This window comes from Adiantum capillus-veneris, chromosome 16 (genome assembly GCF_014529385.1).
Source record: "Adiantum capillus-veneris isolate H3 chromosome 16, ASM1452938v2, whole genome shotgun sequence".
Taxonomy (NCBI): Eukaryota; Viridiplantae; Streptophyta; class Polypodiopsida; order Polypodiales; family Pteridaceae; genus Adiantum; species Adiantum capillus-veneris.
Genome location: NC_140946.1, coordinates 18,826,482 through 18,854,013, shown reverse-complemented (window position 1 = coordinate 18,854,013; position 27,532 = coordinate 18,826,482). Strand labels below are relative to the sequence as shown.

Below are 27,532 nucleotides of genomic sequence, written 5' to 3'. Positions count from 1 at the left end.
CATTATCACTATGTCAGGGAGAGGCTCTCAGCAGGAGAGATCAGCTTGGCTTATGTGCCAACATAGGACAACCTTGCAGATCTTTTCACAAAGGCATTGTCTCGTGAGAAGCTTGAAGCCCTTCCGCAAAGCTTTGGGCTTACTCCCCTTTGTGGACTGATCATGTCCTTAGGGCATGGCACTTCCCTTAACTCATGTGCCAGCTCTCGTTCACCGCATCACTCCAGGGGGGATTTGTTACCATATACATGTGGTAGTGATGTGAACACACTAGGACCGCCGGGGCATTTTTTCCCTCTTTAGGAGGTTTTTCCCCCCGTGCATGGTATATACGCCCATCACTCTAGGGCTATCTATTTTTCCATTGCACACTGAGTAATACACTCTCTATTGTGTGCCTTGAGCTTCCTTCGTCTTCTCCAAGCTGTGTGTGTTTCTCTGCAACCCGAATTCCAACAACTCGTCAGGATCGAGGGTGGCGGACAGGCAGCGGTAGAGGAGTAGGTGGCTCAGCAAGCGCTTGTGGCAAGTGGGACATGTATTGGATCCAAAGTCTTGACGTCCTGGCCAGTAGAGGATTGAGGTTGTATAAGGGTGTGGGGCTTGTGGCGGATCAGCTATTGGCAGCCAGGGGTGTTGATAGACTAAACTACATGAGGCATGTTGTGGAAACATTTAGAGAAGTTGTACATGAAGTAAGGGGTGGGTTGTGTTCATGATCGAGTTTGGGGTGGGGAGGGGGGGGGGGAGCATTCGTTGTCAAGCGCCAAGGCCAATCAATGGCACTCTCTCTCTCTCTCTTTCAAACCAGAAATAGACATATGGCACTGCTCAGTAGGACTAAATGGGATGGGCCCTCTCTCTCTCTCTCTCTCACACACACACACACACACAGAGCTACAACAATTAATAAAGTCATCTCTCTCTCTCTCTCTCTCTCTCTCTCTCTCTCTCACACACACACACACACACACACACACACACACACATACACACACACACACACACTATGGTTGAACACTATGGAGTCATATATATCGTCCCCTCATAGGGTTCCTCTTTTTGATAAAAAAAACAACAAACCCCCCCCCCCCCCCTTCTCCTTCCCTATTGACAAAGTAGGGCCTACATTACTAACATTGTGCCACCGACTTGGGTATTGGGCAAGGGGCTCGTAAAAAAAATCTTCAAAACTATCATTACAGAAGGAAGGCGGCTCCTTCCATCCTCGGACCGTGTAAAGGCGCTCTCTGTCCCCTGGCAGTAATGGCTTCTGACGCACGAGGGGCTCTCACAGTATGGGGCGGCTTTGCTCTCTTCACTTCAGACACTTAGGAAGCGTGCATACCAAACCTATAAATTCTAAAGGTGAGGGCACTCCTTAGCCCTCACTTAGCTTGAGATTCAGTGTGTGTGTTGGGTAAACCTGTTCTGTGTTATTTCTACTTGAAATACCGAAAAACAATGGAGCTTGCTGCTCAGTCGCCACATGTATTATAAGTTTACCTAAACTTTCTTTTTTTCGCCAGAGACCGACTGCTGTTTTTTTTAAAAGATGTTTTAGCATGAGGCCTGGTCAAGCCTAATGGTTGTTATCCCTTGACCGACTGTGGTTCTGGAGATGTTTTAGCATTGCATATGGTTGCTAATACTACATAAGCTCTCAAAGGCTTTGGCAATCGTTTAAATGACTGGAGAATAAGCATTTTGTACTGGTTTTTTTTTGTTTTTTCTCTCTGCCTAAACGAATTTGTTTTCCCTAAAGATAGATTGTAGTAGCATATGGGTGTTTCTACCTACTCTTTGCCCTCAAATAGGGTTGGACATATTTAGATGGGTTGGCATCTCTTGGGCAGATCAAGGGAAGTGACTGGATGTAATAACTATGGCACACACACACACACACACACATACACACGTTCGAGGTAGACCAACTTGTCGACGTGTGGTATAACTCACAGCTTGTTATTTTTCCAAGCTGCGAAGTAGAGCCATCCTTTACGAAAACAAAAGTAATCACCCTTTAGAATTGAAGGCTGAACTTAAACTCTATGGCCTTGCTAAAGAGTGTAAATAATATAAATATATATATATATATATGGTACTAAGTATTGTGACTTTTTGACATAACTCATAAGTCATAAAGAAGTCTTTTCATTTCCTGCCATCACTATACTTGCTACTTACCCTTCACTTTTCCATTTCAAACCAAATGATTTCTGACTTACCTTTCACTTTTACATTTTAAACCAAATGTTTCTTTACGATCTTGAAATGAAGGAGAGAGTGACACATGGATGCCCTCTCCTTCCTTGAAAATTTTAAGCTCAATTATATATAGTATAGATATAGATATAGAAGTATAGATAGATTTTAAATCTTACCCTATGGTAGAAAGTCTTTTCACTTCACACTGTTAACAACAGCTTTTCATTTCATACAAACTTACCCTTCACTTTTAACATTTTAAATCTTACCCTTCAATTTTGCTTTGAGATTGGATGTTTTGTAAGGTTCTGTTTGAAATGAACCAATGAGTGACACATGGAGGCCCTCTCCTTTCTCAAAAAAATTTACACTGTCAACAGCTTTTCATTTCATACAAACTTACCCTTCACTTTTAACATTTTAAATCTTACCCTTCAATTTTGCTTTGAGATTGGATGTTTTGTAAGGTTCTTTTTGAAATGAACCAATGAGTGACACATGGAAGCCCTCTCCTTCCTCAAAAATTTTAAGCTCCATTATGTTAGTATAGATGTTTCGGATGATTACTCTCTTATCAAGAAGCTTATTTTTACTCTCTTATCAAGAAGCTTATTTTTTGTAACAAAACTATTGGCTCTTATTTGGAATGAAAACCATGTTGCAGTCTTTGTGTGCGTGTGTGTACCATGAAAAAAACTCATGAAAAAAACTAATTAAGATCCTACAAGCACAACTTATGAATACCATGTGTGTACTTGCAACCGTCACTCGGTTGCATTTAAGAGCCTGTACTTTATTTAGTCCAGACGCACCGCGGTTCGCGACCCTCAACACTAAAGGACACGGGAGAAAAGAGATGGGATTCGTGGTGGGGGTCCAAAGGGGGAATCTCGAGACGGATGGATGGCGGAAAAAAATGAGCGCCGACGACAGGCACGAAGACTCAAACCTTTGCCACCACCACGAGAGCCCAATGCTCTAATCGCTACACCCACGACGGGGAAGTCGACATATGAGCAAACCATATAATGATAATAAACTTGGACAGGCCCCCCTGCTTGTCCAAGTTTACCTTTTCGTGTCCCAGTTTACCTCGACATCTTACGGTTGCGCACTTCTCGATCGTCGTGTCCTGGCTTCGCTGCCGTGGATCCCAGCGCTAGGGCTTCAATAAATGGCTCGTGCCCTTTAGTGCTGAGGGTCCGCGACCGACATTTGATGGTTTGTCCACCTCAGCACGTCACTGTCATTGTAGCCTCACGTTGGATGGAACGCTGAAAATCGATGCAGGGGAATGCAGGCCAACGACCTTCTTGGTCAGGTGCTCCTGTTCTCGCTCCCCGCACCCCCCCGATTCTTATGGCCGACATCGCAAGCTTGCTGAAGTTCGGCGTCTCCACGAGGAGATACGCAGTTTGGAGGTATGCTCTAGTAGAGAGAGAGAGAGAGAGAGAGAGAGAGAGAGAGAGAGAGAGAGAGAGTTAGTTAGTTTACAAATACACCCATGGGCTACAGATTTCGCTGGAAGTGGGAGCTTAGAAGCTACACCAGGTAGTTGACAAGGGTCCCTTCCTCTAGGTTTGCAGCAAAGGGTCTCATTTTGTGGCATACCTTGTTGCCATCCCTGCAGCAAATTCTTCCCTTCTAGAAGATGTGAACCTGAGAGTCTTCCTCTGCCTCTTCATAGCCAGCTGCCACGAGGAGCTTATTTCCAGAACGTACATCTCCTTAAACAGTGGGAGGGTTGTTGACAAAAGAAGGATTGATAGAAATCCATTGTTTGCACGTCTACATGGTAAATTGAATCTCTTACGTCCACCTCACCTCTGATGCACTTGCAGCTTTGGCTGCTAGGTGTGAAATTCAATGGCAGTCTAGGTGTGTCTAAATTTGTATGTCTTGATAGATAATCATCGTTTGATCCGCTCCTAAGCACTCCTACGGGTGGCTGATGCCCATTCCTAATGTTCGTTCCATGTGCGTCTCTGACTTGTGTCATGATGCCGTTTGCTTACATAACGTTCCCTTCATGTGCCATAATGACATGCAAAAACCCCACTAAAAGCTTAATAGGTCTTGATGGCCCAACTGGATATGCTCTCTCCACCTGCATATGGGGATACTGTAAGAGGCCAAGGGGGGGGGGGGGGGGGGGGAGGGGACACAAGCTAGTTGTCAGAGTCGGTGCCAGATGGCGAGTCTTTCTTGCAAAGACTCATTTGTGTATGCTGTTAACTAGTAGTGTGATGGTTGTGGGAGTTGTCTTTCCCTCTCCTACTATATGGTTGTGGATATATCCTTGCAAGCAGAGAAATATGGAATGCGGAATGAGAATGGAAACAAGGATCAGAATGGGTCTCTAGAGGCCTAAAGTCACAAAGAAACCTACTGTAGCTAGTCTCATGTTTACATTGCTGTGCTCGTTTCAAAGTTTGTATGCATCCATACTTCAATTTGCAAAGTGCTCAATGATGCCACTTTACTCGAGAGAAGCTACAAATTGCAAAGTGCTCAAGGATACCACTTTTGGTGAATGGAAGTGGGGAGGGGGACGTAAGTTGCCACCTGCAAGAGTGGAGATAGCTTTCCTCTTGCAATAGGAGGGAGTGTCACAAAATGGTGACGTGGCTTACCAGCTTAACCTGAGCATAAGATCAAAGAACCATTGAGCCAGGATGCACAAGATCTCATAAATTGTGGAGCATATTACAGTGGGCTGTACAATTCGTTGACGTGGCAGTACTTTATGCTTTGATTATTTTAGGGCTGTATTTATGGACAGAAGATGCTTTACGTGCTTTTGAGTGCTAGATTTAATTAACAGAGGATTTTTATAGTGCTTTTAGACCTTTCTAAAATAGTCAATTGATTTTTGAAGTTGCTTTCAGCCGGGTGTCTATAATTTGAAGGGCGCGGCCCTAGTTGTATTGAGATTTTCTGAGTGGTCTTATTAGAGGATTCAACACTCTTGTTGCTTCACTATGGTCTAGCGAGTGCTTGTACGGCTATTGTGTCTCTTGGACTGATGGCCTTTGCATCTAGCATGTAGGTTGCATCTGGTTTGACCAGTTTTGGTTTGGCCGTTGATGTCCTATCATGCTGTCGACTGGGCCTATTATTCTATAAGAGTCCCCGTTTATTTCATGGGTCATCGATATTTTTTGGTCGAGTGTTCTCCCTACCCTCTCTTTATGCAATTTATGTAGGGAAAGGGGTGGTCTTGTTTATGCACACGGTGAATGTTGTATTTGTTGCCCTTGATGGGCTTATGGTCATGATTGTTGGTCGGGGCTAATCAACCCCCTCCCCACTCTCTCTCTCTCTCTCTCTCTCTCTCATGGTATTAGAGCTTTAGGCTCTCGGATCCTGATGATGGGCTTTCGTGACAAGTTGCCTCCCTTTGCCCCTTGGTTGCCTTTTCAGTGTGGAGAAAGATTGCCTTCTGCTTTATCTCTCATCGCGCTTTGCCGGATATCCTAATGTTTTTTACGCGGGCGCCTTGTCCTCCTCTAATTGTATTTTTCAGCCTCTCGCCACTGATCCCCATTCAACAAGAAAGTACTCTCTTGTGAGATTCCTTGTGTTGCCAGAAACCTCTTGTTGTCACAAAGCAATGACGTGACATCTCTCCAAAAGAGGGGAGAGATAAAATTGCCAGTGATGACGTGGCTGAATGGTAGGCTCGTGAAACGCGTTGGAAATTTTGGATGTTGACATGGCGGGATTTACGCAAATTGTAGAGCTTTTTGGGCGCCCAATTATTTAGCAATTGGTTTTGGATGTGGAGCTAGCTTTTGATATCTGATGCTTTTCTACTAGTAGCCTTTAAATATGAGCCTTCGGGGCCACGTTTGTAGATCAACTTGGTAGCAGATTGTAGAATGTGCTCGGAATGAGCTGGTCACTTCTGACAACGATTCCAGGTTAGAGACTTGGAGTTAATTAGGTATGATCAAACTTCAGTTAGTGCACAAACCAAACGAAGACTTAAATGGAAATAAGAGAACAAGAGACTGGAACTGATGTTAGGTGCAACAGAATGAATGTTTGCGCTTTGCTCAAGATGAGTGCTCCGAATTGTGCTCAAGGTTCCTTTTGTTCTTATGGAAGGGAGAGCCTTCCGTTCTTGATGAGAGAATGCTATGATCACAAACAAAGTGAATGGACACTGTGCGTGCAAGTGTATGAGACTGAGAGATAGAGAGAGAAGAGATATACGACACCAGAGACGTTTGTAAAACCCTCCTCCGAAGGCCCCACTCGTCGACGAGAGTGGTCTACTTATGATTACACAACCTGGTACAAATGGTATGCATGAGACTGATGCAAGTCTAGGCGATGACGACGGTGACGACAAAGTCGACCTAAGGGCTGAAATCTGCAATCTTTCTACTGTTGTCCAAAAACGCTATGGGTTGAAATCTACTGCGGGTCCAAAAACGCTGATTTTTGGGACTGTTTTTGTGGGTCTTTGTCGCTGAAATTTTGCAGGTTTAGGGCTGAAAACAGAGGTTTCTTTAGGTTGAAAACTGATGGTCTTTCTGGGCTGAATCTGCTACTTCTTTATGGGTTGAATCTACTACTCTTCTATTGCTGAAAATCGCTGAAATTCTGCATATGCTGGGATCCAAAAACGCTAGGGAAGTTGGTGGCAAAAACGCTAGGTTAGGTGGTTTCTGCTGTCGATTCCTTTTTGATGCAAAACGCTCGGTATGCTGGGGGTTCTGGCGATGGTGTGATGATGCAAAACGCCAGGCTGTGATGCTTCTGTCAAAAACGTCAAGGGAGGTCCTTCTTGCTTGGTGGGGGAAACCGCCAAGGTCTTGCATGCTTCACACAATCATACAAATCCTGTGTATCATGCTTTGGAGAAGAAGAGACTGAGAGAGTCTCCTTTTCCCGATCCTTTTGAATCTGTGTCTGCATTTGAGAAAAGAGTCGCAACATCTCTTGCACTATTGCTTTGTTCTCGCGATCAAATCTTGCTTGACTTTCTTTTTCTTGCAAGTCGTACTTACGTTCGATGGCTGCCATGTCTTCTTCGTAGGCCTTTCTTTCTGCTTCTCTTGCTTGGTCCAACTCCTCCATAGGAGTTAGCGCAATCCTTGACGTAGATGGGGAAGGGGGAGGGTCGGAAAAACCTCCTGGTGGGGAAAATTCTTCTTCGCCTCTCTTATGCTCATCACCTCCAAGCGAAGTATCCATTCCGCTTCGAGTGATGACCATTCTGAAGTCGTGGGTTCTTAAGTTCACGAGGAACTTGGGTTCTTGGGTTCTTGAGGGTCTTGGTTCTTGAGGTTTTCTTTCGCTTGCAAACCGTGTTTGAGAAGGATCTTCTCTTCACCCGAGTTCTACTCCTTTCTGCGGGCGCACCCCTTGGCGGCCTTGCGGTCACACCAAGGTTGCTTTTTCCCACCTCACGTCGATTGGCCGGCCGCTAAGTGCACGGTCTGCTCTCAATGAGTGAAAAGAGACACAAGGGGAGGCTGGACAAGCCCTTCTTTCTTGGGATTCCTGTCATTCTTCAACAAAACATGATTAGGAATCGACACGCCCAAGCAAACTTGGGTTCGTGCGACCTCAATAGGCAAAAAAAATTCTTGTGATTCTTGTGGTTCTTTCCTGGAGTGATACAGAACACTGCCAAAGCTCTGATACCAATGTTAGGTGCAGCGGAATGAATGTTTGCGTTTTGCTCAAGATGATTGCTCCGAACTGTGCTCAAGGTTCTTTTTGTTCTTATGGAAGGTAGAGCCTTCCGTTCTTAATGAGAGAATGCTATGATCACAAACAAAGTGAATGGACACTGTGCGTGCAAGTGTATGAGACTGAGAGATAGAGAGAGAAGAGAGATACGACACCAGAGATGTTGTTAAACCCTCCTCCGAAGGCCCCACTCTCGTCGGCGAGAGTGGTCTACTTATGATTGCACAATCTGGTACAAACGGTATGCATGAGACTGATGCAAGTCTAGGCTATGTCGGCGATGACGACGGTGATGACGAGACCGACCTAAGGGTTGAAATCTGCAATCTTTCTACTGCTGTCCAAAAACGCTATGGGCTAAAATCTGCGAATCTTGTATCTGTTGAATTCTGACTCTATGTCGCTGATGATGTCGATGACGACGATGCGATGACGACGCGTTGAAAACACAGATGCTGAAATTTGCGTTTTCCGGGTTGAAATTGTAAACCTTGGGGAAACTGACCGTACGGCGAGGAACTGCTGCGGGAAGGTGAGATTTGCGAGGTTCGGGACCTGATCTGCGATGTCTAAAGGCTGAAAACCGAAAACGCTGGTGGTTCTTGACTTTCCGTCGCGATGAAGGTGCAAAACGCCGGGGCTGATTTGCAACCAAAAACGCTAGGGCTGAATTCTGGTGTTTCTGTCATCGGGATTCTGCAGATGCAAAAACGCTAGGCTGATCTGCTGTGGTCTTGTCGCCGTGGCTCTGCAAATGCAAAACGCTGGCTGATCTGCGGTGGTCTGATCCAAAAACGCTAGGCTGTTGCTTGGGAGCAAAAACGCTAGGTCACTTGGGGGGTTCTGTTGGGGTTCTGCTGAGAAGGTGCCTGTTGAGCATGTGCTCCTGCTGCCTCTTCTGCCATTTAGTGCTAACTTGGGTTTGCTTATATACAAACTTAGCAAAATTGCCCTACCTACTTTTGTTGGAAAGTCACTTAAATTAATAAGTGAAAAATGTCAAAAATGGGGTTCTGCTGAGAAGGTGCCTGTTGAGCATGTGCTCCTGCTGCCTCTTCTGCCATTTAGTGCTAACTTGGGTTTGCTTATATACAAACTTAGCAAAATTGCCCTACCTACTTTTGTTGGAAAGTCACTTAAATTAATAAGTGAAAAATGTCAAAAATAGGGAAAATAGGCTAAATGCAGTGGAAAAATCCCCTAACTGATTCTAATGGATTCTGATGGGAATACTGATGATCATGCTGTGTGCAACGAGAGGATATGCATCTATACCAAGTGACTGGGCATGCATGGTCTACGAATATACTCACAAAAGTGCCATATCACTTCTAAGTCTAGACTGACTGGATTGATTGAACCCTGATCATACTGTAGCTTGTCCACGGACACATAGGGCTTGATGTGTCACGTGACAGTTGGGTTGGTCTCGTTGCTAATGCTGGTGATGGGTTGATGGCTGAAAAACACTGAAGATCCTTGTGTTGTGGGTACTTGTATTGCGGGTACTGAATGTCTAGAGAGCTGGCCCCTAGGGCCTTCTAAATAGGTACAAAAGTCTGGGTCGAGCAGTGTCAGATTGAGCCCCACGACCTTTTAAAATGATGCTAAAATGCCACTTATTAATACTTCACATGCAGTTATTCCCTAGGCTTGGTACTAATGCAGGTGTATGGGAACACTCCCCAATGCCTACACTTAGCAGACATTGCCTATGCTCATGTGCAAGCAAAGGGTATGCAACTAATCTAAAGTGCCCGGACATGCATGTCTTGCATACAGGCTCACAAGGGTGCCCGAACACTGCCTAGGTTGTCCTACACCCTAGAAATAGGAGTTAGCTTGTCCATATGCACATAGGGTTAGATGTGCACGTGACACTGGTCACCCCTCTTCCTAGAGACTCCTAACATTGCAGGCTGCTTAGGGTGGTGTGAATGACTACCATGTAGACTCCTACATTTGGCTTTCCCTCGTTATAGAGGATGTTTTTGAGGAGAGATTGTATAGTCTAGCTCTTTCTCATCTTGGAAAATTCTACTTACTGACATAACACTTTCTCGTTGTGATGCATACAGTTTATCGGTGACTACTGCAACATGCAATAGCTTCTATAGTGCAAATCACTGAGTTGGGTTTTTCTTGTAATGGAGGACGTTAACGATGCATACCTCTTAGTCTCACCTTCTTGGAGTTTTAACTTTTTGTGGATCCACAGTCTGGCCACGTTTGGCTTTAGTGTCTTCCTCTCTTCTTCATATGAGTGATCTCGGCTCTTCATTGGCAGATTGGACATTTGTAGACCTCTTGACACTTCTTTAATACCGTTGGGTCTATCTCAGGTATATTCACTACACTAAGTTCAAGACTTGTCTCCTAGAGCAATACATTTCCTTTGCAAAGCAGAGGACAACAATTTCCTACAGTGCTTGCGATGGCATCTTACTTAGGAGATTTCTTGGCGGTTTAAATCCCCAAACTGTTGCTACACTCATGGAGTTTTGTTGTTCAAGGGGCAGAGTATAACAATTTTCTACAGTGCTTGCGATGGCATCTTACTTTGGAGATTTCTTGACGGTTGAGATCCCCAAACTATTGATACACTCATGGAGTTTTGTTCTTCAATGGGCATCGCAACGAACATGTTCATTATTGACTCACATCTTCGGCTTTCTTGCAGTTCATTCAGCGTGAAGTGCTCATATGGAATGTTAAGAGTATCGAGCACTCCAACTGCTGTGCCATTCACTTTTTATCATGTTGTCAACTAAGCCTATTATTCTATAGGCATTCCTATGGATTTGATGGGTCGTGAGTAGTTTCGATCGCCCTACTTGCCCCCTCTTATGCTATATATGTGGGGGAGAGCTGTGTCTTTTTGACATATTGTGGATGTTGTATCTATTGCCCTTGATGGCTTTATGGTAATGATTAGTGCTCTTTCCACTATGTGTGGTCTCTCCCCCCCTACCCCCCCCCCCCCCCCCCCGGCAACCTCCCACCCCCCTCCAATTTTGTATGCAAATAAATGTTCCACATGATATGAAGATTAAAAAAGAAACTGTAAAGTAGTAAGGTATTCAACATGTTGCATGCAAAACATAGTAATCACAAAGCATTCAATAAATAAATAGGACACCATGTTGCATCGGGTCCAAAGTAACTTGCATGAGAGTAATCTTTGGTGGGTGTGAATCCAAATCTAAAGCAAGAGGAGCAAGTTGGTACAATTTACTCACCATTGTACCCACTTTGACTTCCAAGCCGGAGGCTCTATCTCAAATTGACACCATATGCTCGTCAAATACGACCATCATGCCAAGTCTGTAAAGCTCACACACTAAGAAGATGTGGTACCCAAGACAAGGCATATATAAAACATGGGAGATACACATTCCTTTTATCGTATGGAATAAGGTCCATAGCCCTCTTAGTGTGTGCAGGAGTCGTTGATCTGTCTTTGAATATAATTGCACCTTTGTAGTCGTTGATCTGTCTTTGAATATAATTGCACCTTTGTACGGCCTCAAATTGTACACAAATCATGACAAGTCGTCATGTGCCTAACAGCACCATTGTCAATGATCTGATCACGAGTCAAGAAAAGTAAACTTTCCCTCTTGTTCCAAAGGTATCTGACATTTTGATCCTGAGGGAGCTCCATCTATGTAACAAAGGCAAATGTCCTTTCTAGGCAATATGTGTCAAAGGAGTGGAGTGGCTCCCCTCTTATGCAGCTTGCACCACACTGGATTCAACCCGCTGATTCGACCTGCACTTTTGGAATAGACACATCTAAACCAAAAGCCTCGTGGTAAAGCTCCTATTTGAGGAGTATTTGCCTAGTTCTCTTCCTCCCTCCGCTTTGCATAAAATTGTATGTGTAACAACCAATAGAATGATTGTTCAGAAGTAGTGGAAGGCTTGGAAAAGGGCTCATTTGAGATTTCATGCAAACTGTATCCAAGAGATCTTGATAATCGACAATGCACTATGTCATCTGCCGAACCGTCTTACAAAACAAAGTGACTACAGCTCATTTTATTTGTCAATAAGTTTGATGTTGAAAAGAAAAGGATGTCTGTAGTTATGTTGAGTAACAAAATTTGTGGGATGATCCATTGCCTATTCTTTGACTGACTTTGCTTTCTTGTAGTTGTTGTTGATTGAAGATAGTTGTCCACGATGTTTTGATGTGATGAAAGGTGCTTATTGCTTACCAAAATTGATTTGTACTTTTTCTGCAATTTAGGAGGAGCTTGAAGTGGTAGAAGGCTATCCACATGCATCCAAAGCCTGCAAAGAGTAAGGAAATTTTGCTCACATTCAAGCATAGCTCAAAATATTTGTCTCTTACAAGGATATGAAGTATGTACAACTAAATGGCAGTTTGTTGAAATTGGCTAGGGACTCTTGTCAAGTAATTAAAAGGAACTGCTTTTGGGGTTGGAGTTGCATAGGTAGATTGCACGGCTAATTGTTATATTCGATATATTTGCCCATATTGAGAAAAGTGAAGAATTTGTATTTTGTTAACATCACGTCCAAGGAGTTTGAGGAAGTAAATAAATTCTGCATTACATAAACTAAGTAGAGAAATCTTTACATTACAGAACGTCTTTTCAAGTTTTAGAGTAATGCCCTGCTGCATTCTGTGTTGAGGCCACTGCAGGTGTGATTGGTGTTTGGCAATGGTTTGGCCGTTGAGTATTCCGAGCTGTCATCATGTGGCACTCGGGCATATTGGGTCTGTTTTCTTTTTTTTTTTAATAAAATGTTTGTGAGCATTTTTGAGGAGGCTTTGCTTGATCATGAATGGTTTATGTGAACATAGCTCTTGCCTTCTACTAGCTACTCATGAAATCTCTCTATTTCTTGCTCCACACACACACACACACACACACACACACACACACACACATTTTTTCTGTAAATATTTTCTGATTTAATTTACACGTGGGAAGCCTCAAAGTGAGGAAAACCCATCAAAAAGATCAGATACAAAGGGAAGAACACAGAAGTGTTCCATAATGAAGGTTCTAAAAGCTAACATAGGAGAGCTGTAGGATATCTGGAGATGTGCCCCCAACATCAAGGGGGAAAAATGTAAGGATTGCCTAAGTGAAATCTTGAACGAACGAAATAGATCCGCATAGTGTGGAACATGCGAAAATTGTGTTGGCGCCACAAAGCCCATACAGACCAGAATCTGACCCATGTGAAGAAGACCGCAAATCGTTGAAAGGGAGTTGGGAGAATGCCAAAAGCCCACTGTTTGTGGAAAACTGCCAAGAGGAAGCGGAGGCGCATATAGGCTGATATGCGGTCAAGGAAGGCGCTGGTGAAGCAACAATCCCAAAGCAGGTGTCTGACAGTCTCATCACAAGCTGAACATCTGACACAACGAGAAGAGCTGATGTGACACACAATAAGGAGAGTTCCAACAGGGAGAACTCCCAGCAAGCAACGCCATAGAAACAGACGTTCCTTCAGAGGCAAATGGCTCTTCCAAATTGCAGTAAGAGCCTTTCAAGTTTCTCCACCATTGATTAGATTTATGCAAAGACCATAGCGCATTGCAATGATCAGCCAGCCAAGACTCATGCAGGAGAGAAGCATAAATGTTGCTAGCAGAAATGGCAGCAAAAGGTGTGTCCCATAAACCCCAATCCGACGCACGACATCCATTGGCCAGTGGCGGAATGCGCAGGAAAACAACCAACATGTGCTCAAGTGCGCTCCAAATATGATGATAATGCACTCCCAAACCAAAGCGTGTAGCTACCTGAGGAAAGTATTCCTAGATGTGTCAACCACATCATCCACCGTGCGTATGCCTCGACAAGAAAGGAAGTATGTTTAGCCCACTTAGAGATTCTGCAATGCAAAAAGCTTCTGCGATGAGAACATGAGAAGCTTTGAGAACATGCCACATCATCTCAGTGTATGGGATGCCACATCAGCATGTCAGTACTGTTGTCCACATCAACAGCGGGCGTATTGCCACATTATCAGCCGTCCGTACAGCGATCACAACCATCTTGGTTGAAGCGTCTTCAGGGTGTGTGACATTGAGGTCAATAGAGAAGGAGAATGAGTGGGACCACTTAATCAAAGTGATTAGAACGCTTAATTTGTGCAAGATTAATGCTATTTGCCTTTTTTGGGAGTAGTTGTGGACTTTGAAGGCAGCTATGATGACGATAGTTCTCTCAGCTGTGCGCGCCAATCTCACAAGCTTTGGAGGCTTCAAATTACCTTAGGGTGACCCTCCAGCTCCAAGTGATTATAGGTAGGCAAGTAGAATGGCTGGTCGCTAGTTAATCACTGATCAGGCAAAGGCAAATGGGGCTCTGGCAAGGTAAATGCCACAATTTGACTGCGCAAAACTCTTTGCCCAGATTTGTAGGAGGGCTCACAAAATTGGTAAATTATAGAGCTGAAATAGTTACAGCTAATTAAGATTTTAAGTAGACAGCTCTGATACCACTCAAAGTGCTCTGGAGGATTAAGTAAAGTAGCCTAGCCATCAATGTGATACTTCAATACTAGGTGAGGAACCAAGCAGATACAGTTGGGTGTGTCCCTGTTTAAAGGTGCAAAGAGAGGCTTACTAGGCTTAAGTCAATTTAGACAAATAAAACTGCTTTACTCATGTTAGTGATTTTTCATATGAAAATGCATGGCCTCGCCTTTGATGGATGTGCTATCGTGAACAAGCTTTTTATGCAGTTTCCTATGTGTGCATGGTCATATTAGATGCTAATATTAGTATTTTTAGATGCTAATATTTTCCTTCCTTGGGCATTGATGTCAAACTATCTTATGTGTAGTATGATGTCTTTGCAGATTAGTGCAGTTCACACAGACTTGCCCAGATCCTCTCCTGTCTCTGTAAGTTAGCCCCTTGAATTTGAAGTAAATTATCAAGTTTTCTTGTGAGGAAGTTCTAAGCAATCTGAACCATTATGGAAATAGGGCAAATTAAGGGTTTTTATCTGTTTAAATTTACTGGTTCTCACACTGACAATAAAGGCCTTTTTTTTTGGTGCGGGGGGGGAGGGGGGATATTTTCTTCTGTTCAATGTATCACAAGGATTCTTCATTTATATTTTTGAACCCATAGCACTGAAAATACAAATCTGCTGGTTTTTGTGAGAACTCGCCCATTTATTTGAAGGGGAGCTTGCAATTTTGCTGAGCATTTTATATTTTAGCCCTCTAAAACATTCACTGAGGTAGTTATTTTTTTAGCAGTAATCAAAAGCACCTTAGCATTCTTCAATGCATGACTTATAATAGATGTACTGCAGGAAACAAGGGGCACAGAATTCAGGATGGAATCGCTGGTTTCAGCAGCCAGATCAAGACGGCGGTGAAGCATTTTCTTGTTGCTGTAAGGCTGGTGATGTCTTTCCGTGACATGCGAAGAACTTGTTTCTCATCTGTTGCTGTCTTGACTGCACATGACAGTATGCAATACGAAGCATTACATTGAACGTGGCTTAGCTGCTATGTGCAGCTCTTGGGATTTAAACCAATTTGGTTCAGTGTCATTTGACGTACGAAATCTCTCTCTCTCTCTCTCTCTCTCTCTCTCGCTGCCTCCCTTATGCTGCCTCTATAGCCCCCCCCCCCCCCCCCCCCCCTTGCGCTCCTCCTTGAAGGTTTTTTTTGAGGAAATTTCAGAATTCCAGATATTGCAGAATTTCAGAAAATTGCAGAATTGGCAGAAATTGCAGAATTTGAATAAAGTGGGTTTTGGTTGTAATTTGCAGAAATTGCAGGAAATGTAGTCCATGTATGTTTAATGTGGGAGAACGTGTATGCATAATGTGGAAGCACTTGTGCGTGTAGGTCTCCTTCCGCCACAAAATTTCCTCTCGATTTTTAGCAACGACCAAACATGAAGAAGCAGAATGATAAGGCCGACCCCTTAGAAGATGCAGTCCAAAAGTGCAAAGAAGAAATGGCCGAGACCATTAACAAGATAAACCACCACCTATTAGGGACAATAAAACTGCTCGAAGATCGCGTTTTGGCCCAAGAAAGCGAGATTATTGCAATGGGAGATTGTGTGACGGCCCAAGACGAAGAGATTGCCTCACTCAAGAAGGAGCTCGCCGAGGCACGAACACAAAACACGCTTGAAGAGGGAGAATTGCAACCCTCTGTAATAGAAGAACTCAACACAATCAAAGAGCAAGTGCAAGCCATCAAAGAGGGGGATAAAGAAATGATGACCTCTTGGATGGATGTTATTACAAAGACTCAACAAAAAGCAGATGAGGTTGAGAAATGGATTGAGGTTGCCAAGAAAGGAAAAAGTAAGGAAACAACATCCACACCCACCATTATCAACTTGACACTAGAAGAGGAGCAAAGAAGACGTGTAGCTCTCTACATGTGAGAATTTGTGGCCTTAAAGACAAAGATAATGTAGATGAATAGGTAAAAGAACTCCTGCTTTTGATGGAGGTTCATGAGCCGATGCACTCAAGAGCTTGGCGAGTCGGCAACAAGAAAAATGGGAGCAAGAGGGAAACCTCGAAAGAAAGGGCACTCATCCTTCGTTTTCCCTCCATGGAAGCGAAGAAGGCAGCCTATGCCTCACATTAGTGATACAGTCGGGAGACAACCTATAGATAGGGGACACGATTAGAGCATAGAGGGCGGGGCTCAGGAGGAGTGGCAGTGCTATTCAGGGAGGATCATATCTTGAAACTAAGGGCCATCATCGAGGAGGGCAAATCCCGTGGGAGATGGATCTATTGTAGCTTTGTGGACTTCCGCAAAGCATTTGACATAGTACCCAGAGCTAGATTGATGCGCAGATTACAAGAGATAGGAGTATCCACAGAGCTCATTTGGGGGATCATGGCATTGTACAGATCAGAAATAGGGCATGTACGCACCTCAGAGGGTCTATCTACACCGGTTCACTCCACTATTGGGGTGAAGCAGGGCTGCCCGAGCTCTCCTACTCTATTTGATATGTATGCGGATGAGGTTTCTGACTACATTGAGAGAGATGGTGAAAGAGGTGCACCGCAGGCAGGGACACGGATTCCGCTATTGTTATATGCTGATGATATTGTGTTGATCTCCGACTCTTTGGAGGGGATGCTACGTCACTTGGATGCTTTGCATAGGTTTGCCGATGAAAGTGGTTTGTCTGTCAACCTTGGTAAAACCAAGGTCATGGTATTTAATACCACCCCACAATGGATTAGGAGGTCAGTGTTCGCACTCACATAGGGCCAGGAGACAGTGATATATACAGATGCTTACACTTACCTTGGAGTGGTTTTTAGTGGACCAACATTTTCATTTAGGAGAGCAGCAGAGACTAGATTGACCAGAGCCCATTCGGCATTGGGTAGATTCGAGAGGATGTGTTCACAAGTTCAGTTTCAGGAGCCTCGGACGAAGTTGTGGCTCTTTGACAATTTGGTGGCTTCTGCATTGCTCTATGGAGTTGAGATATGGGGGCCTTCATTGGATCATCACGGGAGGACAGGTTGCATTGATGGATGGGGGGACATGGAGAAGCCCTTGGTCTCTATGATCTCACGGCTCATTAGAGCCAAGGCTGCAGTACCACGAGCCATTATCCGAGCAGAGCTACTAGTGGTTGAGGCGCTCACCAAATATGTCTCCTTCATACACCGCATGTGGGAACTTCCCAGAGACAAATACGCCTGCCTTGCACTTGAGTCCTCTCGACAGTTAGCCATGCAGAGAGATACAACATGTTAGTGTCGGGAGATATCATGGTTCCAGACGCATGGGTTCAGTATAGACAAATTGTCTCCCCTTTCAGTACTCACTTCTCTGACGCTTACACAGTCCGAGATCACCAGGCTCATCCGCTAGGACCTGACTCAGCTAGACACCGGGCACGAAGATGGCTTTCTACAGAGAGTATCTTCTCTAGCTTACGGCGGACGGTTTTGTGACAAGGCCCAGATACATGGACATCCACTTGTCTCCTAGAATACGGTGTGCTATTGTCCAGATACGCACATCTTCACACCACCTGCGGATGGAGAATGGGAGATACAGCAGAGTACCAGCAGAGGCCAGGACATGCCCCCTGTGTGACATGGAGCCCGAGACAGAGTTACACTACACATGCCATTGCCCCGTCTACTACGAGATACGAGGCCGCTTCCACTGCTTGTTCAGAGAGGGCTTTGGACCACTCTCCAAAGTCATGAGGTACAAGGACCAGAGATGCCTGGGTTTGTTTCTGCTCGAGCTGCGCAGACACAGAGAGAGCCTGATGAGAGGAGAGGCCAGCCAGTCTGAGAGACACATCATAGACTTCTTTAGAGCAGACACCAGACACCCGGAGGAGCTACTACCATAGCAGATCTTGTCGCCTCACACCAGAGGCACACTGGTCGATTGAGCGACTGAGCTAGGGAGATCCAGACGCCCACGACTGCGGAGGACTACACAGCATCGACGGAGTCTACATCAGAGGATTCGGATCACTTTGGCTAGACATGCTCGACGCCCGGTTTGACTGCTGACCATGAAGGAGATTGATGAGATCCGCCAACGACCAATGCTGGATCTCTTGTGACTTGTGATTTAGCTATCCTAGCTAGCTGCTTAGTTCACACCTACCAGTTTAGGATCCCATAGTATTTTTATTTTATCATTTTGTCATTTCATTTTGTTACTCTGACTTTGTATCAGATCCACCACATTGTAATGCTTTGGTCTCATAGGTCATTTTGGCCTTTTGAAGACGTTAATATAACATTTCATTTCGTCTCTCTCTCTCTCTCTCTCTCTCTCACACACACACACACACACACACACACACACACACACGCGTGCGCGCACGCACGCACGCACACAAACAAAAGGTGCTATGAGAATATACTGCTCCACAGATCCTATGTTCTCATACCCCACATCACTTGGCTAATAAAGGAAGCCTTTTGCCTAGTAGATAACCAGTACATATCTTTCAGAAGCCTCCCAAATACCTGAACTGAAGGATGATGATGGTAGGAGCATAGGTAGAAGTCTGGTGTATCCTCTAACCTTCAAGAAGCCACTACCTTGAATACATGGCTGATTGACAAAATGTGTGTACAATGTCCAGGGACCACTTTTAAACACACCAATGGTATTCTAGCTTGCTCCCCTGAGCTTGGTTACTCTGCTGAGCTACTGAAGTCTCCAAATGGAAGAATGCATCTACATAACTTAGAGATTCGCTTAAAATAGTTAGATGAAATCCTATGATTAACAATCATGACCTTAATAGTGTGACTACATTTTTATGGGTATCTGTGGCACACAACGTCGGTGTTTTGGAAGAAGAGGACAACACTAACGACTTACCCCTCTCCTTGTCATGATGCCCTTCTTCCCCACCACCACCGCCACCGATTGAATAGCCTACCGGTTTCTTGATGTTTCCTTACCACCTCCCACAGATTCATAGAAAAGTTGGTGGGGCCCTACACATACATCTCCTGCTACTCTCCCAAATGGAGCACACCTTTCTAGTGGACATGCTATGTCTTTTACACGTTGGTGTTAATGTAAGTGTCCCCATTAGACACTCCCATTGACCCTGCCTTCCACACTCAGTTTAACTAACCTTCTTGTTATTTTGAGATGGTGGCAGATAAAAGGGATTAATTTTGCTTTATGCTTGGTTTTACTCATAAATACCCATGGTCAGGCCTCGGGCTTGACTTCCCTACCCCTCTAAGGCTCAATGTAATCATAAATCAACTTATGCAAAGGACTTGTTGCCTACATGATTCTTCCTCTTCTCTTACTTACCTTCACTCCCTCCCTTGTGTTTTTTTTTTCAAGCTATGTAAGATGAGTTTTTCCACACCACACACACCCCAATTGGGACAAGGAGAGGGGTGGGAATGGGGGTTGGGGGGGATGGGATATATATTCATGGTTGCTAATAATTGAAGGGTTAAGTATTCCAGTTGAAGACCAAGCTCGTGTGTGGTAAGTCTTCCTACTACACAAATGCAAACCCATCAGAAGAAGACTTGATACCAACTGACACCAATAGTTCACCAAGAGAACTGTGCAGATGTACGCAAGGTAGCTATTGCCTTTTCACTAAAAGAGGCATCTTTTTTTATGTGCTGCGATGTGAGATTTATTACCTCTCAGCTATGCATTAAGGTGTATCATATATAGCACACACTAGATCATGGGTGATGTTTGTATATAACTTATGCTATGGTTGAGATAGCTTTAGGCTACCTGGTCTAAGTGTCAAGTATGTTTGGAGGTATATGGTATAGCTATGTATCACATGCATGTTTACTGTGCACTATGTGCTATGTAGCACTAAATTCTCTGGTATGCCATAAGTTATTTGCTACACACTGCATACCATTCCATTCTTTATTAATATGTCTCCTGCCCATGAAATATTCAATAAGATATGTGCTACATAGCACATTCCTGTGCACTATAGAGTAAGTACATGTTATATAGCACATACTCGTAAGGTGTGTTTGATACAACATATACTTATGAACTATGTAGTAAGGTATGCGTTCTATATCACATACTTGTGACTATGCTCGGTAGATATGTGCTACATAGCACACACTTGTAAATTGTGCACCAAGCTATGTGCAATAGTGCTCGGTGGCGAAGTGCAATATAACACACTTGTAAACTGTACACCAAGGTATGTCCTATATAGCACATACATTAGCGCTAAACAAGATGTGTAAATTATGTAGTAAGGTATGTGCTATATAGCACATACCTATGAAGTGAGAAGTAGAGCTTGTGGTATAACATGTACTTGTCAATTATGTAGTAAGGCATGCAATATAGCCTGTACCAATGCAACCCTTTTAGCTGGCGGTCTTTGTTCTATTGATCTAATTCTTTTGTGCTCCTTTCTATATTCATCTGGCAAAAATGGAAAGGTTGAATATAAAGGCAAGTGAGGAGAATTTTTTTTACAAGAGTTTCATGTTGAGGGTTTGCTCTTTGGGACACAGTTTACTTGATTTGAAGCATGAGGGGCCTTGCTCAGATACTTTGTGAGTCCTTGCTGGAAAGGATCATTTCCACCTATGTCAATTGCAAAGCAATTTTTCAAAGGCTACTGAGAAGATTTTTTTTGAATCAACAATTGACGTTGAGACCCCCATACATTATCACATCACATTCATTGATATTTTAAACCCTGATGGAGCTAGATGATGAAATGTAAGCTGCCTAATCAACCAATGCCTTCTATTGTGTGCAAACTAACAAGTCATAGCACTAGTAAACTTGAATTATACACATTTGGTATGAATTTCTTTGGGCATGGTGTGATGAAAGCTTAGTTTTGTTTGCTTTTAATGTTCAGAAGAAATTGTTTTAGGTTTTTACTCTCCATAATATGGGTGCTTCACAGAGTTAGAAGTTAGCAACAACACCTGTACGATCGTTAGGAGAAGTTTGAACTCAAAGGTGGGCCTTGTAAGAAATGCCATGTCGGTGTACAAAGAGAATCAAAAGTTTTATTTTTTATTTTTTATTAAAAGCAAAAACATATGAAAAAGTCTAAATTTCATATCATAATGTACTTCAATAATTACAAAAGGACAAGTGCTCAATCATGTATCTCAAAAGATTGCTTTAGAACTAGAAGGTGAAGATGAGTTATGATCAAAAAATGCGACGACATTTGTGTATGTTTTTATCCTTGTTACACTTTTAGTGCAACGTTTGAGATTAAGAAGAGCAAAACAGAGCTATTGCAACATGGAGCACCAATGTAAATAAGCATGTAGTATTGTCCATGGCTACCAAAGAATCGAATAATGTGGTAAGCAAAGATTCATTCTTGCTCTTTGTCTTTGTGCCTTTCTATCTCTTCATAGCTCTCTCTCTCTCTCTCTCTCTCTCACACACACACACACACACACACACACACACACACACATATTCTTTACCTCTCTCCTCCTCCTCTTTGTTGTTTGTTGAGTATAGACAGTTACGTTGCCAAGTGAATATGTAGATAGTCAGTTATTGGCAAATGGAAGCTAGATTGTGAGTGAAACAAAAATCTTGCCAATATCCAATATAGCCTACCAAGTTGTAGGAGTTGTGGGATCTTCTTTCTACCTTTCGTTGATAAAGATAGCACCCAATGTAAAGATTTATAATGTCGTTTATGCTCAAGTAGGTCACACAACTTGCTCATTTTCATAATAGGTACTCTATTTCTTGCTCTTGTACACTTCGATAAAGCAAAAGGGCTTTTCCTGTTGTGCTTATTGTCAAATTTCGAGATGTGTTCCATCTCAACAATTATACAATTACTATGATTGGTCATATAATGGCAAAAATTTATATTGCTGTCCTCGAGGAAGGTTTGAGTTTACATTCCCCAAGGCCGACCGAGGGGGAGGGGGGGGGGGGGGGGGGGGGGGGGCACATTTTCATTGTGTGTTGTTTTGTTGATCAAAGTGGTAGAAAAGGAAGTATGATGCCGTTGAGATAATGCTTAGTTTGTTAGGAAAGAGCTTTCTTTTTTCTTTCCTTAAATCATGCTATCTATAATACATTGGATTTGCAGGATTTTTCATTAAAATTTTTTTTAATCATACTTTCAACCATTTTTGAGAGCTTGGGATTTTCTCTTTCTACTAGCATCTCTCCTTTTCTTCATAATGGAATTTGCACATCCTTTGTTATATAGACTTGTATACCATTGCAAAAAACAACTTAAACATCAACAACAATCATTGTTCAAACCTTACAATTCATACATTGAGATGTCAAATTCTACTAACTTTTTTAGAAAGTCGTACAAAAGTGTATTCAAATATGTGAAAATGTATTTCTTTAATAAAATTTAAAGTTGTAATATAAAGCACCTTGATGTGTCATTCCCAATTCAATTTCTAATTCTATTCTCATTCACTAAATTAGTTCCTCATGATCATCAGGAATGACTAAATCAACTATATACAAGACAATCTCTACACACTTGCCATCCTTTTAAGAGTAGAATGATTAACATATGAAGATTTACAATACCTTTGTATTTGAATTTTTAAAACAGTGCTTTGGTACCATGCCTTTGGAACCTATTTTGGTCTATGCAATGCTTTAATCAACTTGCCTTTAAACTGATGGCACCATCACAACTAAAAAATATACTAGTGTCTATAAGCTGGCAAAGTACCTTACCAATGTCATATAAGTATTGTATGCAAGTGAAACTTTTGAGAAGGATGGTTTTCAGTGTATTTGGAAAATAAAATTGAAGACCAAGTATGTTTCCCCAATTTTGGGCTCATTAGTTTCTTTGGAATCTGGGGAGATGCCTTGAGGAGAAAAAAAGAAGTGATGGCGCGTGGAGAGAGAGAGAGAGAGAGAGGGTGGACATGCCATGCGTCGACGAGTGCACAGAGAGAGAGAGAGAGAGAGAGAGAGAGAGAGAGAGAGAGGGAGAGATTTTCTGTTGTTTCGCTCCTTCCTTTGCGGGCATTGCTCGTGAGGCTGGCAGAGCACTGGTCTCCAGGCGTGCGCGGAAGCTGCAAGGTGGGCTAGGCGCAGCTGTCATCTGCACGAGCACCAACGGAGGCCATTTGGAGGCCGTTTGCGAGAAGGCCAGCGAGGGGCAAGAACTTGCAGGGCGAGGGGGTGCGCCTCGGTGTGCATGGGGCTGAGGAGCTCATGTGCAGAGATAGTGATGGCGAACCATGTGGCACGATGACCGAGGGAAGAGAGAGGAGAGAGGTGGGAGCAGATCTGGGGAGATTCGGGTTATTTGGCGTGTAGAGGCAGTATGTCCCCATAACAAGACCAAGTAGTGCCATATATATGTGTTTGAGAAACAAGACATGATTGATTGGAACATTAGCAAATGTTTGGGTCTCCAACTTTACAAGTTTTCAAACTCGTAGTAGTACTTAAATGAGAAAAATGACTCCATCGTTTCACTCAAAATATTGAAAAGCATTAATATAGGGATTTAAATCGCCCCAATTTGCATCCTAATGCTTAAGTGATGACCTCAAGTCAAGTGCCACAAAGTGACCCGAGAGAGAGAGAGAGAGAGAAGAGAGAGAGGGGGTTCCCTTCCTCACATTGTTGTGTAACAAATTTTGGGACACTTTTCGAAGGGTCATAACTTAGGCTCTAGAGATTGGATTGGAGTGATGTAAGCCATATGTTAATGTTTTTCAATGTTTTGGATACAACAATGGGGTCATCCCCTCATTTGAGCACATCTATTGTGAGTTTGAAGACTTGTAAAGTTGAATACCCAAAGAATTGTTAGTGTTCTAACTAATCCATATCGGCTTATGAAGTATATTTGCAACAATGATTTTTTACTAATTCAAGATGTTTTCACATTCTAAGCATCTAAATTAATAGGCAAGTTATGACCCAAGAAGAGTCCCACAAAGTGATTGTCACGCCACATTGCGAGAGGGGACGGGGAGAGTGATGGTTCCTCCCCATCTTGTAGTGTGGTGCAACCATCATTGTGTTACTTTAGCACGAGCCATAACTTGAGTTCTAGGGCTAAGTAGCAAGTATGTTGTGTTTCTTTTTTCACAATCTCAAATAAGCTACAAATGTAAAGTAGAGAGTAGGTATGTAGCAAGCATAAGTTGCAAAATATGTTTCTAAAAATTAAAAGACAATAGCACATAGAAATTTTAGTGCAAGAAACAAAAATATAAGAAAGAAAAATACATACTTATTTCAATATGTGATCCAATGTGCTAATCCAAACACATTAGTTTTCAAATATGGGCCAATGTGCTAATCCAAATACATTAGTTTTCAAATATGAGCCAATGTGCTAACATTTCAATATATTAGAAAGAAAAAGGGCTATATATTAGAAAGAAAAAGGGCTGAAAATTTACAACCCCATTTTCAACCCTCAAGTGACGTTTTTCATCATCCATGCAACACAAGGCAACGATCAATAAAGAAAAATCCTTTGAAAGATGAGAGATCCAAGAAAGAGTCAAACAAGCTACACTTTAAAAAAAGCTACATGCAAATTTTTATAATTTAAGATAAATAGTTTCTTTCTCTATCGACAACGTGAAGATTCACATAATCTCAATACTCCAAACTTTTGGAGTCTTTTTCGTGCCATTTTTTGAAAATGAAAAAAATAAGATAGAAATGAAAAGTTATGAACCTTTGTTACTCCACTCTCATTGGTCCAACAACCTTCCTCTCTAGAACTAGAAGGCTTGATTTTGAGTCCAATTTGTTTTCTTAATGGTACATTTAGTGTGACAGGATGGATTTAGAACGAGCTTTTTTTGTCCGCACCCCCTGCCACTCACTACCATTAGATGTTGCCTTTATCACCGGCAACAAAGTGGCCCTTCCTTTGAGCCACCACAACTCTCTTGCTCCTCCACATTGCACCATCAAATTCCAACCCCCCTTCTCTCTCAATCTTCAACCGTTCTCTCTCTCTCTCTCTCTCTCTCTCTCTCTCTCTCTCTCTCTCTCTCTCTCGCGCGCGCGCGCTAATCTTTCACACAATCTCTCTTGATTTATTCTTCTTCTTCTCTCTCTCTCTCTGTCTCTCTCTCTCTCACACACACACACACACAGACACAATCTCTCTTAATTTCTTCTTCTTCTTCTTCTTCTTCTTGTGTGTGTGTGTGTGTGTGTGTGTGTTAAAATCTAATATCTAACCAACCCAAATGATTTTGTCATATTAAAATGATCATTTAATGTGGAAGAATAAACAAGAACAAGGGTTAGAATATAAACATGTGCTTATGGATCTGTCTCAACACGGGGCCAAGGTTGAAGGGGTCCAAATGAGAGATGGTCTGTTAAAGAGAAATGCTACCTAATGGGTCTTAAATACCTTAGGGTTAGCTTCATTAAAGACTGTCAAAAGTTAGTGTTAAAAAGTCCTTTGACCTTAGGCAAGCTAGAGATGACCTTGAGGTGGGAATCCTACCCAAGCATGCGGTGCTTGTCGTGCTTGCTAACCAAGGTGCTTAAGGTGTTTGTGGGAACCTTGCCCAAGCTTGCTGTGCTTCTCATGATTAAATGACTAAGGTTCTTGAAGTGTTCAATTCAAACATGATCTCTATCAAGTGGCCGATACACTTGCATGACGACCAAAAGTTAATGCGGTGTATATAGCAACTACCAATGATCCATCTTTTATGATAGATGAGTATGCTACTGACCCTAACTTTAAAGATGTAATGTCAGCCCTTGCTTTGGGGAAGAAAGAGGTATCATTCACCTTGCAGGATGGTTATCTTCTCCATGGAAATTTTTCTATGTGTTATCCACTCCCTTCGTGAGAAAGTCGTGTATGAATCCCATGCTCCTCCCTATGCGGGGCATATAGGCATTCAACCTACTCTTTGAGGAGTAGAGACGTACTTCTATTGGCCTACTATGAAAGTGGACATACAAGAGTATATTTCAAAATGTGTGGTATGCCGAAAGACTAAGTAGATAGAGGGAAGAAACTTGGATTACTCCAGCCATTGCCAATTCTTGATTCACCATGGGAGAGTATATCCATGGATTTTATCTTTGGATTACCCGTCTATCCATGGGAATACGGGAATATGGACAATAGTCGACAAGTTTTGCAAGCAAGCACACTATTCCTGTCAAAAAGACTATTAATGGACACCAAATGGCAACCCTCTTCATATCTCAGATTTTCGAACACCATGGTTACATCCATCCATCGTGTCAGATAGAGATTTTAAAATGAGCAGTAATGTTTGGAAAGGTCTCTTTGAAAATGTAGGTACAAGATTGAATTTCTCTTCGGCCTATCACCCACAAACGGATGGTCAAAGTGAGATAACCAATCTTACTATACTCAATCTACTAAAGACTTATAGTGTATAAGTAGATCAATGCTCACAAAAGGAGAAGTACAAAATACTGTCCATACTTATACGAGAAAAGCACTATTTGAGATCATAGAGGGAAGACCTAAAAGTCCCTTGCTACTTAAAGTACATGGGAAGATCTTCGTTGCTAATGAGTATAGCCGTGACCTACAAGAATCTTTTCAAAAGGTTAAGGAGGCTATATCCATCTATCAACAAAGGCAAAAAGTTGTTGCTGATAAGCACAGAAGGGCCTTAACGTTCAAAGAAAATGATTGGGTCTTACTTAAGTTTCCCAAGGCTCGATTGAGGCATACGAAGGGCCAAAAACCTACGGGCCATCAAAAGTATTATGCTAAACTAGCAAAATGATACTATGGTCCTTTTCAAATCTTGAAGCCAATCAATGACATGGCTTATCAACGCAACTTACCCAACCATTGGCTCATACACAATGCTTAAAGGAGAGCCACCAAGATAACCAATTATTGAAGACCCTCCAGAAATTGAAGACTAAGAAGAGGAGCTACAACCCGAAGCTATCCTTCGGCATGAAGACAAGGTATTACGACATGGTAAGATTATCCGAGTATCTTATTAAGTTTAAAATTATCCTTTTGAAGATGCTAGATGGATGCAATGAATAGAGCTTAAGGATAGTATGAACCTTGTCAACGCTTATAATGCTACATTAGAGTAAGCAAATGTAAATGCTTTCTAAATGAACAATGTTTTTGTCT

At 42.7% G+C, this 27,532-nt stretch overlaps 1 protein-coding gene across 1 annotated transcript; it reads left to right on the top strand.

The window, feature by feature from the left end:
• The first annotated feature begins 536 nt into the window (after nt 1-536).
• On the top strand, nt 537-15,468 carry LOC147438656 (uncharacterized). Its single transcript, XM_086483914.1, has 5 exons — nt 537-695; nt 3,372-3,629; nt 12,167-12,219; nt 14,764-14,808; nt 15,228-15,468. The coding sequence occupies exons 1-5, from the start codon at nt 537-539 to the stop codon at nt 15,334-15,336; spliced, it is 624 nt and encodes a 207-aa protein (XP_086340040.1). The 3' UTR covers nt 15,337-15,468.
• The last annotated feature ends 12,064 nt before the right edge of the window (nt 15,469-27,532 follow it).